General features: G+C 36.9%; 1 protein-coding gene across 5 annotated transcripts in view; it reads right to left on the reverse strand.

Moving 5' to 3' along the window:
* Positions 1 to 17,430, reverse strand: part of Wdr17 (WD repeat domain 17) — a 74,494-nt gene that overhangs the window by 21,906 nt on the left and 35,158 nt on the right. For 3 of the 5 annotated variants that reach the window (XM_055593569.1, XM_055593568.1, XM_055593567.1), the window contains exons 12-18: positions 10,428 to 10,592; positions 8,606 to 8,808; positions 7,164 to 7,313; positions 6,946 to 7,076; positions 6,514 to 6,639; positions 5,528 to 5,683; positions 3,108 to 3,172 (exon numbers count right to left, since the gene is read on the reverse strand). In XM_055593569.1, the coding sequence (XP_055449544.1) occupies positions 3,108 to 3,172; positions 5,528 to 5,683; positions 6,514 to 6,639; positions 6,946 to 7,076; positions 7,164 to 7,313; positions 8,606 to 8,808; positions 10,428 to 10,592 (996 nt within the window). The remainder of the gene's footprint in view (positions 1 to 3,107; positions 3,173 to 5,527; positions 5,684 to 6,513; positions 6,640 to 6,945; positions 7,077 to 7,163; positions 7,314 to 8,605; positions 8,809 to 10,427; positions 10,593 to 17,430) is intronic. The other 2 variants (XM_055593571.1, XM_055593570.1) reach the window with 1 other exon arrangement.

Below are 17,430 nucleotides of genomic sequence, written 5' to 3' on the forward strand. Positions count from 1 at the left end.
TATCTATCTATCTATCTATCTATCTATCTATCTATCTATCTATCTATATCTCCTAGCTATCTACATACTGTAGATATCCATCTATCATCTACCTTTTTACTTACCTGTTTATCTATTTAGAAAAAAGGTCATATGTATCTCAGTCTAGTCTTGAACTTGCTATATGGCTACAAATGATTCTGAATTTATGTTCCTTATACTTCCATGTCCAGAGTGCTGGGACTGCAGACGTGTGCCCCATGTTCAATTTGTTGTGCACTAAAGATAAATCCAAGAGCTTTGTGCATTCTAGGCAAGCACTCTAACAACTGAGAAATATTTAAAAAAAAATAAGAAAATGACAGGTATTGGGTTTCGAATATAAATATAGTTGGAAATTTTTTCTGCATTCCAACCTGCTTCTTCATTTCTCCTCCTGTCCTATTTAACTTATTCTAACATTGCTTCATTGCTTAAGTGCCCAAAGCTTTTGACCTTTCAACTTTTACTAAGGAAATTAATATTTTTGTGTGGTCCAAATTACTTGCAAGGGTTAAAGAAGTAATATTATCTATCTTATATTGTTATGAAAATAGCACAGCAATCTTCAGGTTAATAAGCTTAATGAAAATTAATGATCTTGTGTGCTACTTAATTCTAACATTCCTAAGCTTTTGTTGGTATTTTGTTTTGTTTTGAAATCTCAGTCAATAGCAAACAACATCTACCCATTATTTTCACTCTTATAACTCAAGAATTATTTATACAATCTCTCATGTCTGTTACTAAAACCAGCTCCTTTTAACTCTTTTCTTTCTTTCTTTCTTTCTTTCTTTCTTTCTTTCTTTCTTTCTTTCTTATTTTTTATATTAATTACAGTTTATTTACTTTGTATCCCAGCTGTAGCCCCCTCCTTCTTTCCCTCCCAATCCCTCCCTCCCTCATCTCCTTCCTGCCCCTCTCTAAGTCCACTGATGGGGAAGGTCCTCCTCCCCTTCCATCTGATCCTAGCTTATCAGGTCTCTTCAGGGCTAGCTACAATGTCCTCTTCTGTGGCCTAGCAAGGCTGCTTCTCCTTGGGGGAGGGGAGAGGTCAAAGAGCCAGCCATTGAGTTCATGTCTGAGACAGTCCCTGTTCCCCTAACTACCCACTACTCCTTTTAACTCTTAAGTGTGTCAAATTATCAGACTTTCTTATTTTCTGCCATCACTGTGTAAAGCTCCAAAGCCACTCTGGTCTCCTGGTTCAGAGGAAAAGGAGTAGATACCACTCTGCTGCTGACCTTCTTCAATCTGCCATGTTCTTTATCATACATGTATTTTTCAATATGGAAATTTGAGCTGGTTAATTTCTACCCTATTTAAAATCTGTTAGTGTCTTCTGTTGGTCTTATGATCAAGAAAAAAAAAAAACAAAAAACAAAAACCAAACACCTTACATGTTTAAAAATCGGGTCTTGTTTTCTTTCCATTCCCACTAGGCACTCATTCCCACTCAGCCCCCAGACTCAGCACTCCAACTAAAACCACACCCTTTACTTCCTTTTTTTCTATTGACTGGGCCTCAAACACCTTTTCTCCTGCTTTCTATTAGTTTCCCTTGATTTGTAATAGTACAAATGCAAGTCTATCCCAGGTGTCTTCTTTTACAATGTATTTGAAGGTTTTGGTAACATTTATCTTATAAATATCTACTATTAAAAAAACACTGTATTCAAATACTAATATGGCAATAGATGCTACAAAAGTCCATTGACAATCATAAAATACCAAACACTAAGTTTCACCTGCTATTAACAATGAATGAGTGACATACCTTGTATGTAAATGAGATTCACTTAAGTTTATATTGAGACAAAATATGTTTTGTGTAATAAGACATGACCAACTTGAGTTTAGTAAGCCTTCAAGGGAACAGTATCATTCTGAAGTGTGATCTTTTGCATAGAAAGGGTCTGGCATTCTGGGAGCTTGACGGCATAAACTTCCTTTTCTGGAAGACTGGATGCTAGGCAAAAGTCTACATTCCCATGGCAAACTACACATATCCTTGTAGTTTTCATGCATAGCCCTTATTAATTTTAATTTATGTGACTAGCAACAGAATTTTCCTAAACCATGTCTTAAAAAATATTCTCAAATTTCTCTTTATAATAGCAAAAGAAAGATGGAACTCCCTAATAGCACTCTACTGGCTTAGCACAAGGATTAGCACATAATGGATGTAAAATAAACAGTTGCTGAATGGCATATTAGGTAGAATGTATTATGAATATAAATATGTTTAGAAAAGGGCACATTTAACTCTTAACATGTGGGACTTTTGAATGCAATCTTATAATGAAATACAATATTTTCCTCTGGACTTTATTAAATTAATAGAGGAAAATATCAAACTATGATAAGGTAGGCCTAAATTCTAATATTAATACTTTAAGAAAAAATAAATTTGGCGTAAGAGACACAGTGGGTAAGGGAAGTGAGAACAATGACAGGTCATTAGACTGTAGCTGCTGAGGACTGCAGAAGCCATCAGCAGACTCTCCTTCAGAACCACCAGTGTTACATCAGCTCTGCCAACAAACTGATTTTGGATGCTTAAGCTCAGTAACTGTGAGATAACAACCCAGGTGTGGCCTTTTGTTACAGTAACACTAGGAAACTAATACACACAAAGAAAATATCTTATCTTAATGTGCTCAAAGTTTCCTCTGTGGTCAGGCAAATCTTTACTTATTATCTTAGACCTAACATGGAAAAATGCTGAGAATAGTGTCTTCAAGTAGTTGCAATTATGCATAGAATAGTACCTTACAAGCTTCTGATAACCTACAGAAAATCTTCCTGCTGACACGTCAGTAGGAATATATATTTGGTAATTTGCTGGTCTTTGTTTTTCTCAATGGAGACAATTCCTCCTACTCTATTCATTAACAATCAGGACAAACATAAAACCAAAGTGATCTGTAACCAATTTATCATATTGCACTTATAGATACAAAATCGTTTTATTATTTAATATGACAGAGATATAAGAAATATTAAGAACCACTTGAATATTTGCATGTTCTCTCTATGTCAGGACATGACTTGAAAATCTCCCTTTGGACACAGACTGTTGGCTTTACCTCTGCATTAACTTCCTCCAGTATTTCATAGAGACTCCAGGTGCAACTGACAGGGCTTTGTCCCACTACAAAATTCAGCAAGAACAGAAATATATACACTTAGATTGCACGATTTAATTCTAAACAGATCTTTTTGAGATTTGTGTTAATAATAAACAACGTTTAAAATTATCAGAATATCAGGAATAGAAATGTGAACTATTCAGTGCAGTCCAATAAGGAAAAACACCAACTTGGATATTGTAAAATAAAATACGTTAAATTCTATTATTTCATGAAAAATCCAACTACAAACATAAAGAAGAAATCAGTTTCTTTCATTGAATAAATGCCACATTTCTATTGTATTACTGTGTGAATGTTATTTACCATCATTGCTTCCTTTAAAATGAAAACTTGTCATGTTTTATATCTTAGACAACATTTGAAGAAGCTCATTATTTAATCAAAACTGAGTATTATCGTTGCTTCAAAATATTAGTTTGAGGTCTAAGAAGGATTGGAAGAGAACATATTTTAAAATATTATTGCATAAATGAAAACTTCATTTTAATTAAGACTTTCCAAACCACTGGGATTTATAGTGCAATGGAGGCTACAAGACTGGCAATTTACTTAAAAATTGTAAATAAAAATTTAAATAAATAATTTATTTATTTCTATTTGTATATATACAGTTTCATGTATGTGGGTATACATGGTATGCTAAATTTTAAATAGATCTTTTTTAAAACTGCATATTTAAATCATGTTACTAAAAAGGTGCCTTAAATGTGTTTTTAACTAAAAAAAGAGTCTTTATTGTGGGGGAAAATTAAAGACTAAAAGTTGAAATGTAGATGAACTTTGAATTCATTACAACTGTTTAAATAAAAATGAAGAAATTTTGTAACAGAAAAAGGTGAAATGCTTCTCTAATTAGATATTATTAAGTTTGCTCTTCTAGGAACTATTCATAAAGCAGTGATGACAAGGACTTATAAGCACTCAGATTTTTGGAGAATTTAGGCAGTATGTCAGGAACCATTAAGCCCATCAGCAAATATACGGCTCATAGATAGTCTCAAATGAGAACAGATTGGAGCTCAGAAAGTTTAAAATTACATATACTCAAATACAAGAAAACTCAGTGAGGAATTACACTATTACCCCAAAATGCACTTATTCATTTGTCACCCTGACTTTTAAAGTCCTGTTGAAATGTAACATTTAATCAAATTGCCACTATGTGATAAGTAAAAATTTCCCTTACTTTTAAATACTTTGAAGTGCCTTTGTTATAATCACGATATTTTATTATTTTAGGTCAATCTGCAACTGCTTGTTACCTATTAATAAAATTAAAGATTTTTATATGAAAAGATGGGTTAAATTGCATTTTGATACCCTTTAACAAATTAAATGTTAATTTTATTTATGTTGTTTATATTTTCTTGTGTTTTAAGTAGATTTTTACTCCTGAATGTGTGTCCACATGAGTGTAGGCCATGTTAGTGTGGGTATCTGCAGAGGCCAGAAGAAGGTGTCAGATCCCCTGGAGCTGCAGGTGCCGGTGGCTACAAGCTTGCTAGGAGCCAAACTCTTAAGAGCAGCAAGCTCTCCAAAGCACCGAGTCCAGTCCAGGCCCTCTGCGTGTGCTCCTAATACCACAGTTTGTAATAAAACTCTTACTGACCTAGAGGTTCTTAAAATGTCATAAAGTGTATCCATGCCTTCTGACCCTTCGTTTTGTTATGATAGAGAGGGAGTTTCTCTGATCTAAAATGTACTTGGGGAAAAAAGGTACAAGGCTGATAAACTCTCGTGACCGTGTAATCAGTTCCCAGGCCCAAGAAGAGAAGCCCCTTCTGTCTCCATATTCCACTTCAATCAGTTCCCACCTGTCAGAGGAAGCCTGTGTGATAGTTTGTATATAGTCACTCAGCCTTTCTGAAAACTGTACTTGTTGCTGTAGACTTCTTTAGAATTTGTGGCAGTCCCTTTCATATGATTAAGTAAATGCACCCACTGAAAAGGTCTCTTTCAGTCAGGGTGGAATCTAGTTGTTACAAGTGAAGGAGATTCTGCTCTGAGAATGTTAACCAATACAGAAACATTAAAAAGATCTTGGTAGGAACTCAATTCTCCATATTCGGCATAGATGAGAATAGCCAGGAGGGCTAATAAAATCCAGCACGGTGGGTTGAACTGGCACCAAAATTCATGATTTTGTAGGTCTGGCATGGGAAATAGGTGTTTCCACACGGGACTGATGTTGCTAGACTGGAAACCTCACCTTGTTATTTCCATATAGTGTACACCTGACATGAATGTGGGAAAGAAACAATTACATATGGGAAAACTATTTTCTATGTGGAACTAATTAAGCCCCTAAAATGTGGGGTATTACGTTAGACACAGTACTTTAAACAGCACATTACCTCTCCAAGTTCCACCATAAGTTCACAGTATCTCTGAATTTGTCCTAGTCTCAGGTGAATTTCAGCAGCTTCCTTCAGCTTTTTCTCCTTAGTAGGTGCACCAATACCACCACCAAATTTGGACATCTTGATTGTTGTTAGTTCTTGGGCTTTGGACTAAAAGGAAAATAATAAACAAATGCGTATGGAACCAGGTATATTTAAAAACACAATATTGGGAGCTAAATGTTTGCGAGTGATACTTTTATCTGCAAAATATGATAGTCTGTGCAATGCTTTTGACCCGTTCACAGAGTGAGCACTTTGGAAGAGTTGTGGCTCCCTGTCCAAAAAGATCTGAAATGCATTTGAGAAAAAGAAGAGAAGCTCCATCCATCACTATTCTTTCCCAGTGTAGGTTATTTAAAAGTTCAGAGGCCAAAGATGCTGAGATACAACTCTTTAGACATAAAAAGTTGTTCTCCGATGAGAGTGAAAATTACTGGATTACTTTAGCCTCTATACTGCTGATGTGTTTTTCTAACATGCTTGTCAGGCACTTCATTTGTGTCCTACAAGTTCTCTTTTTATGAAGGTGGCTATAAAATCTGATTCCTAGTATGATTTTCTTGCTGTCCAATCCATTGATAGTTCATTAAAAATATATAAACTGTTGCTTTGTGTTTAGTCCTAGGGCAGATGTTGCTGTTGATGATGTATATTATCTCAGGCATAAGGTAACCAACAGTCACAGGAGTCCACAGGCTATGAACACCTGAGGTAACAGGGTAAAAATACAACTTTTCTTGGAGTCCCAGCTCAACTCATGGAATTTAATCTACACAACTATGGCCACCTTAACCTGTTCTTAAATAATTCGTATTTTCAGCATTGGTCCTAACATTTTATCTCTCAGCGCTTATTCCAGCCTACCAACAATTTTCTGACTTCCACAGTAGACGAGGAGAAAGTTTGCTCGAGTACCCGATCTTGGGTACTGCACTTACTGTTCTAAATTTAACGAGGTGTTTCAAGTGCATCACTCCTTTGCAGTAGTCCTGAGGAAGCAGGCTATCATCTTGCCCTTGGATCACGGCAACCAAGTTCCACAAGTTGTCACTGCCACCTGGAGGCTGGAAGTAGGAACAGAATAACCAAAGATAATAGCTCAGAAAAAATAATCCTCACTGTATTATGCTTTCAGGGTATTATACCGTGCAGCTCTCTAAATCAAGAAATTAACAGGAAACTAAACACACAGTTCCATTCGCTTTTTTCTGGTTTTTATATCTGCCTTCTAATAATGGATAGATCGTGCTAAACGCATGGACTGATCTGGGCTGGGTGAATACAAACAGGCTACAGCTTAAAGATAATGGCTGTGGTGACTCATTCTGGCTAATGAGGTAACGCCCACTGATAATTTCTATAATACTTACTGATAAACATTCTGAAAACAGTCTTAGTTTTTTCACTCGAGGGTTACACGTCAGTTTTTCTACTTCTTGTTTAATGTCTCTTGACGCTTTCCCACACAGTAGAGGAGGGGTGCCTTTTTCTATAGCATTATCTGAGGGAAAGACACAATTCAGTGAGGGACCTTGTCTTAGAAAATATTATTTAAAGATAAAATCACGTGCGTGCACATATGCAATACCAGTGCTCCCGATAATTTCTTCCCAAGATCTGTCTGCCAGAATATTTATTTGTAAAGGGGTGATTAAAGGTATTAATGACCAGAGTCTCACTGTAGAATCGCGGGAGCAGGAAGCCATGGTGAATGGGCGACTTGGATGGCAAGATAAACCTGAGAGGGGGAAAAAAAAGCCTGTTAAGTTAACCTAGGAAATGCTTTTTAGAAAACTTTACGCACCACTTTTATTAACCTATGGCAAAACTGAAGTTATGAAGAAATATGAGTAACTCAAAGGTTCTCCGAAACAACCTCCTACTTGCATTTAATTAATACAAGAAGGTGATGTTGCTTAGGATTTCCCGTAAATACAGTTAGCAAGGTATGACTACGAGAAAGGAAAATTACATTTGATTAAGCAGTAAATATATTGTAATTTCTTTAGGCTTCATGAAATCTGTGGATTAACAGAAAAATAAATTAAAGTTCAAAATCTAGAGAGCATAAGTTTAGATATTGGAAAAAGGATCTTATGTATTTGGAATTTCCTAAATGAGCACTATAGCATTCTGCTCCTTCCCTCTCCCACACCTTACTCCCAGATTATTCTTCCGTAATTATTGTTTTATGAGTATATATGTGTGTGTGTTTGTATACACACTTTGCCTGCTGATCCTGTTTAGTGTTGCCCATGTACACACACGTGATTAGGGCTCACTATTTGAGATTGGATAAACTACTGGATATTCATCCCTGGAAAAAGAAACTGATTGTCTCTCCCTCAGCAGTGACTGATGGCCTTCAGGCCTTTGCCTTGAGGTGAGGTGGGACTACACAACCTTAACTGGGAGGCTCCTGAGGAAAGGCATAAGGTTGTGAATGCATAATTGGCCTGTTTCCCCTCGGATTTGCCTGTGTGCTCCCAGCAAGGCTTAAGAATGACAGAAAATACAAATACGAATGGGTGATTTTCTTTCTCAAGCTTAATTGTACTAACAACTGTTAGTCAATAAAAAACAAACAAACAAACAAACAAAAAAAACATCGCCCACGACACTACCAAATAATGGTTGGATAAATTGTATCAGTGCTATCATTAATTCCGAAATGTTCGAGAGTGAGGGAAGTGACAGGCTTGAAGCTACATGTGAACAAGGCACACACACGTGTGCACACTCTGTGTATGTACACAGAAACACAATTTCTGCAGAATGAGTTCCATATGCTGAGGAGCATCATTCTCTGAGTAACCTCTAATGTCTTCTTTGGCTATTTTGTGATGACTCTAATATATATTTATATAATATATATAAAATATATTATAAATATGTGTGAATATGTGTTTTCTCCAGTATAAAAATGTCACTTCAAAATGAAATACTGTGACTTATTTAAAAATATTGCTTTGTTCAAAAAATTAGCATCATAATTACATCCAAATGACAAATACATGGAGAACATTTTACCATATACGTCTGCACCATGATCATACACAGTGTCAAGGCAAACTCCTCCTCGAGAATCCCAGACTTTAATAGTATAGTCCCAGCTTCCAGACAGCAGGAGATAAGGAATCTCAGGGTTCCACATCAATCCCCTCACAGGTGCCGTGTGGCCGTTAAGAATGTTTATGCAAGCATCTTGTGTATAATCCCAGATCCGAACAGAGCTGAAAGACAATTTTATGTCTAAATTGTAATTTATCTCAAATATTAACATCGTCTTAATGGATCACAATGGTTATTTCTTAGGATGTCTAAAAAGAGTTTCTAGTGCTAGAGAGATGGCTCAGAGGTTAGGAGCAGTAGCTGCTCTTTGAGAAAATATGGATTCAGTTCCTAGAACCCACATGATGGCTCATAACCATCTGCAGCTCCAGTTTCGGGTGGTATGACGCCCTCTTCTGGCCTCCTTGGGCAGTAAGCATGCATGTGGTACACAGACACAAGGGAAGCACCTACACATGAGAAACAATAAGATGTTTAAAAAGCATTTTATGTTCAATACATGTAAATTTTCTTCTTATAACAGACATAAATGAATATGTTAGCGACATTTGTGACCACAGACTTTTTCCTAACTTTTACTAGTAATTTATTACTAACAGAAATTTTAAATTATTATTATTGATAATTTTGTGATCTTTTTATTTGTTCATTTTGATTTTTATTTTGTTTTTAGTTTTGCTTTGAGAGAAAATGAGAGAGAAAGAACATGAAGTTAGGAAGGCAGAAAGTTGGGGAAGACTTAGAGGAGACAGAGAAGGGAAAGGAAACAACCAAAGCACATTATATTATACACATTTTTTAAATCAAAAGGAGGAAAATATAATGTTCAGAATGTATACAAATAAGTAAGAAAGGATTTAATATGAACCACTAGGTTTATAAGGACTAACTAGAATATCGAGGACATTTTGATTTGTTTAAAAGTGAAAGAAACATTATAGGTGTATAATTGTTGTCTATGTTAATTATGACTACTATGGGAATAAACATGCTGAATTTAGTAAAGACGTAGGATTGTTATTATAAATCAGTAAAATGATGTTTTAAAAGAACATATGTTGGACAATTATAAGAGGACACTTTTTTGTGTAGACTAGAATCTGCAATTTAAAGTTTATGTGGAGTGGCTAGAATAATCTCATCAGGAAAAGCACACTCAACTTCATACCCTAATCATACTAACGGTCACATTTCAAATATTTTCCCCAGTTAACTGAAATTTCACCTAAAAAAGTGAAGGTGAAAATCCTCAGCTATTTAATATAAATCTGAAGGTATTTTGCACTATGTCTTTTATTTGTACAAAGTAAGAATTTTTTCAACATAAATTTATCTTATCTTCAAATAGTGACTAAACAAACTATAAAAAAAATTTCAAAAATGATTGCCAGTAACAAAAAGTCAAAATTACTCTCCGTGTTAATATGTTCCTCTTTGAATTTATAGCCACTTTTTCATTACAGTTTTCATGAGAGTACAAATGTTTTCTACATTAGACACAAACTGATATAAATTATTGTTTTACAAATATTTGCTTCAGATCTTTCATTTAAAAATCATTTTTGTGAACATTCTTGATAGGAAGCAAGAAATGAGCATCCACATTGAGTAAAATAAACAAGAAAATTAAAATCACAAATACAGTGCAGTATATTGTTTATTAAGTATTAGTGTATATTTTTTCTCTCCATAAATAATTTGTTAATATTACCTATGAATTTCGGGGAAGCTCTAAGTTTATGACTGAAAGGACAAGAAAATTAGAATTCAATATACATACCTATCATCAGAACCACTGCAGAGAATCCCTTCCCTCAGAGGAGACCACTTAACATGAAACACTCTTGCTGTGTGCCCACTAAACACTTTCAATGGCTGATTAGAGCTGGTGGCTACATAGAAGACGCGGACATTTTTGTCTTCACAGCCAGTGGCTATCATGTCTCTGAAATGCCAACCAATGCAATGTTAAAATATGACAACCAACAATTAGCTACTAATAATTTTTTAATTTTAATATATAAGGATAGAAATCTTGTTTTCTTATATTGAATAATCATGTAGCTTCATCCTCAGTGTTCCATTTTAATTGACTGACTTTGTGTTTGATTTGTCTTATCAGAAGTTGCCTTTAAGTATCTTAGGTTTAATATGCCTTATTTTTCTCAAATGGTATGTTTTTCAACTATTTTGTCTTAAGAGTCTCATGTAATCATTGATGAAATTTGTTTACTTGCTGGTCACCAAATTATTATGATAGACAATAGACCTTTATCACCTTTTTTTTTCTTTTCTTTTTTCTTTCTTTCTTTTTTTTTTTTTTTTTTTGTGAAATGGGAATGAAGAGCAGATTTCCCCTGGAAGGAAGCTGGGAAAGCTTTTGATTGACAAGGACTATTTCAGTAAGTCAGTTTCACCTTTCCATTCCTCTTTGGTGGCTTTCTTTTCAGTTTAGACTATATTAGATGCAAATAAAAATCCCATAGAAGCATAATGTAATATTTTTACATATTCAGTCTCACAATAATAAAGAAGCAACTTACTTGTACCAAATGATCAAAACTCAGCTAGGGAAGGAACTAGGATGGCAAACAAAACTGTGGAAATTATGAACCTGTCAGACACAATGGGGCAGCTAATCTAAAAAGTATAAAAGCAGTCGCTTCCTCCTAGAGAGAAAAGGGAAAACACACACTTTGGGATTGTATTTTGCTAAGAATATTCTGCTAAATTGAGCATAAGACAGCCAATAATCTCACAGTGAAGAGGAATTTTAATCTAGCAATGTAGCTGTTCTGGCAAGGAATCACATCTAACGGCCTTCTAGGTCTATGTGATTCAGCTTGAATGCAGACATGCTCTAGATGGACAGTATGATATGGCTGGAATACAGACATTCCCTTAGTGCACACATTTTACCCAAACAATGAAAGTAAGATTAGTTTATAGAAGAAAGCAGGTATGTTTAAAAATGACATTTAATTGAGAGACAGACAAAGTGAAAAGAATCAGAGAAAGATTTGGCAAAATGAGTCAGAGATATGATATATTCAACTCTCATGAGGACAGGAAGAAAAGGCTACTTAAGAACAGTGCAGGCAGAGAGAGAAGGAGAGTTGATAGAGACAGCACAGTAGAGTTTGGGAATTTGGGAGTACAGTACAGTTCAGTGCCGTTCAATTGAGTGCAGTTGAGTTTGTGCAGTTCAGTTCATGGAGTTCAGAGGCAGTTTTTCCAATCAGAGCAATTAAGTGAGAAACTGAGAGAAGCTGGCATGGAGAGGAGTTTTGAGTCAGAACAGCTGAGTTGAACCAGCCAGCCAGAGTTCAGAAAGAACTAGAAAGGATGAGTTTATTTAGCAGTAAGCCTCAGAGGCTGAAACATTCTAGGCCTAGGTTAGCAGACAGAGGCTAAAAGCTGAATCCTTCAAGGTCCAGGCTTGCAGAAGATTAGATTATATGGAGGCCTAAGCTTCCAGGCCCAGGCCCAGGGATAGTTAGGTAGAAATGCTCTGGGCTCCGCCCAAGCCATGTATTTGTAAAACTCGGGTGTGGCTCTCATCTCATGCCCTCTTCTGAGGAAATAAATCTACATTTATATAAGGGTGCTTACCCTGGTAGGAATGTCCAGCATAGCTTTCATTGGCCAAAAGTAACTTTTGTTATTTTGTGGCCTTACTTAAAATAATAAAATTACTGAAAACATTGAATTTTTTTTTTTTTTGCAAATATCCTCCCCTGTATTTTTTCCTCCTCCTCCTCCTCCTCTCTCTCTCTCTCTCTCTCTCTCCCCCTCTCTGTCCCTCTCTCTCTCCCCTCTCTCCCCCTTTCTCCCTCTCTCTCTCTCTCTCCTTACCCAGAGAGAGTCTCTGTGACCCCTTCCTTCTTCCCTTAATAAACCTCCCATGTGAAACCAGTCCTGTGGCATGATTTGTAAAACTGCCATGTAAGTTTGCTACACAATCCTAACAGTGTACCTCTGCAGTTTAATCTGTATCAATCTATTCCTCCCACAAAGAAAGATTCCATCAAATGCAAACCAAAACATCAAGTGATCCGTTTCTTGCTTTCTTTTTTATTTATTTATTTTTATATATTTTTTTGAATTTTATTTTTTTCTTATCAGTTACATTTTATTAACTCTGTATCCCAGCCCTGTCCTGATCCCTCATTCCCTCCCAGTCCCTCCCTCCCACATCTCCACCGTGCCCCTTTCCAAGTCCATGGATAGGGGGGACCTCCTCCCCATTCATCTGATCCTGTTTTATCAGGTATCTTCAGGACTGGCTGCAAAGCTCTCCTCTGTGGCCTAACAGGACTGCTCCTCCCTTGGGGGGTGGGGAGGCCAAAGAGCCAGTCATTGAGTTCCTGTTAGAAATAGTCCTTGTCCCCCTCACTATGGGAAACCAATTGGTTACTGAGCTACCAGAGGCTACATCTGCGCAGAAGTTCTAGGTTATATCCATACATGGTCCTTGGTTGAATGTCAGTCTCAGAAAAGACCCTGTGCCCAGATATATTTGGTCCTTGTGGAGCTCCTATCCTTTCCTCATCAGACTAACTCCCCTTCTTTCTTATGATTCCCTGTACTCTGCCAAAGGTTTGGTCATGAGTCTTTGCTTTGAAAACATTGCTAGTAAGAGTCTTTCAAATGTGCTCAGTAGACTCCTGTCATACGTTCAATGCACATCCCATCTGTCTTTCTAAATAAGGATTGATCATCATACCCCATGTCCGCTCTCTTGATAATCTTTTTTAGGTGTATAGATTTCATTATGTTTGTCACATCTTATAGGTCTATATAAGTGAGTATATACCGTGTTTGTCTTTCTCCTTCTGGGATATTTCACTCAGGATGATCTTTTCTAGATCCCACCATTTGCCTGCAAATTTCATGATTTCCTCCTTTTTGATTGCTGAGTAGTATTCCATTGTGTAAAAATACCACAATTTCTGTACCCATTCCTCCGTTGATGGACATCTGGGTTGTTTCCAGGTTCTGGCTATTATAAATAAAGCTTCTATAAACATGGTTGAGCAAGTATCCCTCTTGTGTACTTGAGCAAACTTTGGGTATATACCTAGCAGTGGTATAGCTGGGTCTTGAGGAAGCACTATTCCTAATTGTCTTAGAAAGCGCCAGATAGATTTCCAGAGTGGTTGTATCAGTTTACATTCCCACCAGCAGTGGAGGAGGGTTCCCCTTTCTCCACAACCTCTCCAGCATGTGTTGTCCCTTGAGTTTTTCATCTTGGCCATTCTGATGGGTGTAAGGTGATATCTCAGGGTCGTTTTGATTTGCATTTCCCTGATGGCTAATGAGGATGAGCATTTCTTTAAGTGTTTCTTTGCCATTCGATATTCCTCTGTCAAGAATTCTCTGTTTAGCTCTGTTCCCCATTTTTTAATTGGATTACTTGGTTTGCTGCTTTTCAGCTTCTTTAGTTCTTTGTATATACTCGATATTAGTCCTTTGTCAGATAAAGGGTTAGTGAAGATTCTTTCCCAATCTGTAGGCAGTCGTTTTGTTTTGATGACAGTGTCCTTTGCTTTACAGAAGCTTTTCAGTTTCATGAGGTCCCATTTATTGATTGTTGCTCTTAGAGCCTGTGCTGTTGGTGTTCTGTTCAGGAAGTTGTCTCCTGTGCCAATGAGTTCTAGGCTGTTCCCCACTTTTTCTTCTAACAGATTTAGAGTATCTGGTTTTATGTTGAGATCTTTGATCCACTTGGACTTTAGTTTTGTGCAGGGTGGTAAATATAGATCTATTTTCATTTTTCTGCATGTGGACATCCAGTTGGACCAGCACCATTTGTTGAAGATGCTGTCTTTTTTCCATTGAATGGTGTTGGCTTCTTTGTCAAAAATCGAGTATTTATAGGTGTGTGGGTTTATTTCTGGGTCTTCTATTCGGTTCCATTGATCCTCCTTTCTGTTTTTATGCCAATACCATGCAGTTTTCATTACTATTGCTCTGTAGTACAACTTGAGATCGGGGATGGAGATACCTCCAGATGATCTGTTGTTGTACAGGATTGTTTGGAGATTCTGGGTTTTTTGTTTCTCCATATGAAGCTGAGAATCTTTTTTTCAAGGTCTGTAAAGAATTGAGTTGGTATTTTGATGGGAATTGCATTGAATCTGTAGATTGCTTCTGGCAGGATGGCCATTTTCACAATGTTAATCCTACCAATCCATGAGCATGGGAGATCTTTCCATCTTCTGAGATCTTCTTCAATTTCTTTCTTCAGAGACTTGAAGTTTTTCTCAAACAGGTCTTTCACTTGCTTGGTTAGTGTCACACCAAGGTACTTTATGTTGTTAGTGGCTATTGTGAAGGGTGTTGTTTCCCTAATTTCTTTCTCGGCCCTTTTGTCTTTGGTATACAGGAGAGCTTCTAATTTTTTTGAGTTGATTTTGTATCCTGCCACTTTGCTGAAGGTGTTTATCAGCTGGAGGAGTTCTCTGGTTGAATTTTTTGGGTCGTTCATATATACTATCATATCATCTGCGAATAGTGACACTTTGACCTCTTCCTTTCTGATTTGTATCCCCTTGATCTCCTTTAGTTGTCTTATTGCTCTGGCTACCTCCCCTGTATTTTTGTAACTTGATTGAGCAGTTCTTGAGTGCAAACTTTGAAGATGATATGACAAATGAGTTTTTTTTTTTTTTAATATTTAAAGATTGAACACAATTGAGACAGATAATCTTGGTTGTCAACTTGACACACTTAGGAACAAGGAACCTCATTGGAAGGACTGTCACCATGAAAGTGTCCAATAGGGGTGTCTACAGGTCTTTTATTTGATTGCTAATTGGTGTAGAAGAGCCCAGCCCACCTTGGAAAATCCTAATCCAGGGTACAGTAGTAGGACTGCATTGGAAATGTAGCTGAATGTGCACCAAGAAGCAGACCAACAAGCAGCTTTGGTCCAAGATCTGATTCAGTTTCTTCCCCAGACTCCTGCCCTAATTTTTTTATATCATAAACTATAACTTGTCAGAGGAAATAAACTCTTTCCTCCTCAAGGTGTTTTTGGTCAGGGTGTTTATCATAGCAAAATAAAGTAAATTAGAACAACATCTATGAGAGAGAAATAGTCAATACTTGTCAGTATTACGCAGTTAAAAATTAATTTATCATGTGTACTGATATGGAGTCCTTAGAAGGGTTTTTCCTACAGTATTTTTTAGCAGGATATGAAGCTGAGAGGGATAGTTTCTGGGAGGAGTGGGTGGGAAGTATAATAAAATATGTTGTATACGTGTATAAAATTTTCAAAGAATACATAAAAATTAAAATTTAAAAAGTAGTTTTTGTACTGAGAGTCATGTAAATATTATCTATGATCAACGTCAGTATGGCAGGAAACAAAATGTTAAATAAAGGTGGACAAAATGAGTGAAATTTTGAAAATAAAAATCATCCGTCTAGTTCAGGAAACTGGTAGTCAATGTACTTGGATGCCTTAGAGAAAAAAAGGAAAGATTCATGTCAGGTCCAAAGGATATCCTATTTTTACCTCTAAAAGGACAGGCCACTGACTTGGTCCAAAATTGAGTCTATACCGTGTGTGTCTTTCTGCTTCTGGGGTACCTCACTCAGGATGATCTTTTCTAGATTCCACCATTTGCCTGAAAATTTCATGATTTCCTTGTTTTTAATTGGTGAGTAGTATTCCACTGTGTAAATGTACCACAATTTCTGTATCCATTCCTCCATTGAGGGACATCTGGGTTGTGTCCAGGTTTTGGCTATTACAAATAAAGCTGCTACAAAAATGGTTGAACACATGTCCTTGTTGTGTACTTGAGCATATTTTAGATATATGCCTAGGAGTGGTATAGCTGGATCTTGAGGCACTATTCCTAATTGTCTGAGAAAGTGCCAGATTGATTTCCAAAGTGATTGTACAAGTTTACATTCGCACCAGCAATGGAAGAGGGTTCCCCTTTCTCCACATCCTCTCCAGCGTGTGTTGTCACTTGAGTTTTTGATCTTAGCCATTCTGATAGTTGTAAGGTGAAATCTCAGAGTTGTTTTGATTTGCATAGCCTGAAGGAGATGAGGAAAGGAGGGACTGGAAGGGAATGAGGAAGAGGGCTACAGCTAGGATACAATGTAAATAAATTGTAATTAATACAAAAAAATAAAAATTTAATTAAAAAATTTAATTGAGTCTAGGCTCAGCTTAAGCTGGACTATAGATGTTAGATAAAATCCAGCACTCCTCAGGAACTTGTGAAATGGTTCCCTCCCATCCTCCCCCAAAAGGGTTATTTCCCTTGCCTCTGGCAGATACCTGTGTCTCTTATGAGTATATCAAACCCATGCTGGCCTCCAGGCTCCTTCAGCTGAGCTCCTATTCAAATGTAGCCCACACTAGCCTATCTTACCTCCTCTATCTGGAACTCCCAGACTATTCCAGTTCACAGGCCACACTCTTCTTAACTACTCATCCTCCTGATAATCCACAGGGCTCTTCTACGTTCCCATTTCCCTAGCCGTGGTCATGAACAGCGTGCTTCTCTTTCTCTCTGCCCTGTTCTCTCCCAGATGCCTGGGGATATTCTCTCTCTCTTATCGACAACAGCAAAACTCCCTGCAATGGAGTGCCCATCTGGGTAGTTTCTTTACTGTGTCCTCCTGTAGAGTTCACATGGCAGGCACAGACAGAAATCAACTGAGATAGGGCTGATCTGTAAGGCTTGCAGTGCTATAAAGCTTGGTATTGACAGATCTAGAAAGTACCATATTAAGCCAAATAACTCGGGCTCCCT

This window comes from Psammomys obesus, unplaced genomic scaffold (assembly GCF_907164565.1).
Source record: "Psammomys obesus unplaced genomic scaffold, mPsaObe1.curated_primary_1811, whole genome shotgun sequence".
Lineage (NCBI taxonomy): Eukaryota > Metazoa > Chordata > Mammalia > Rodentia > Muridae > Psammomys > Psammomys obesus.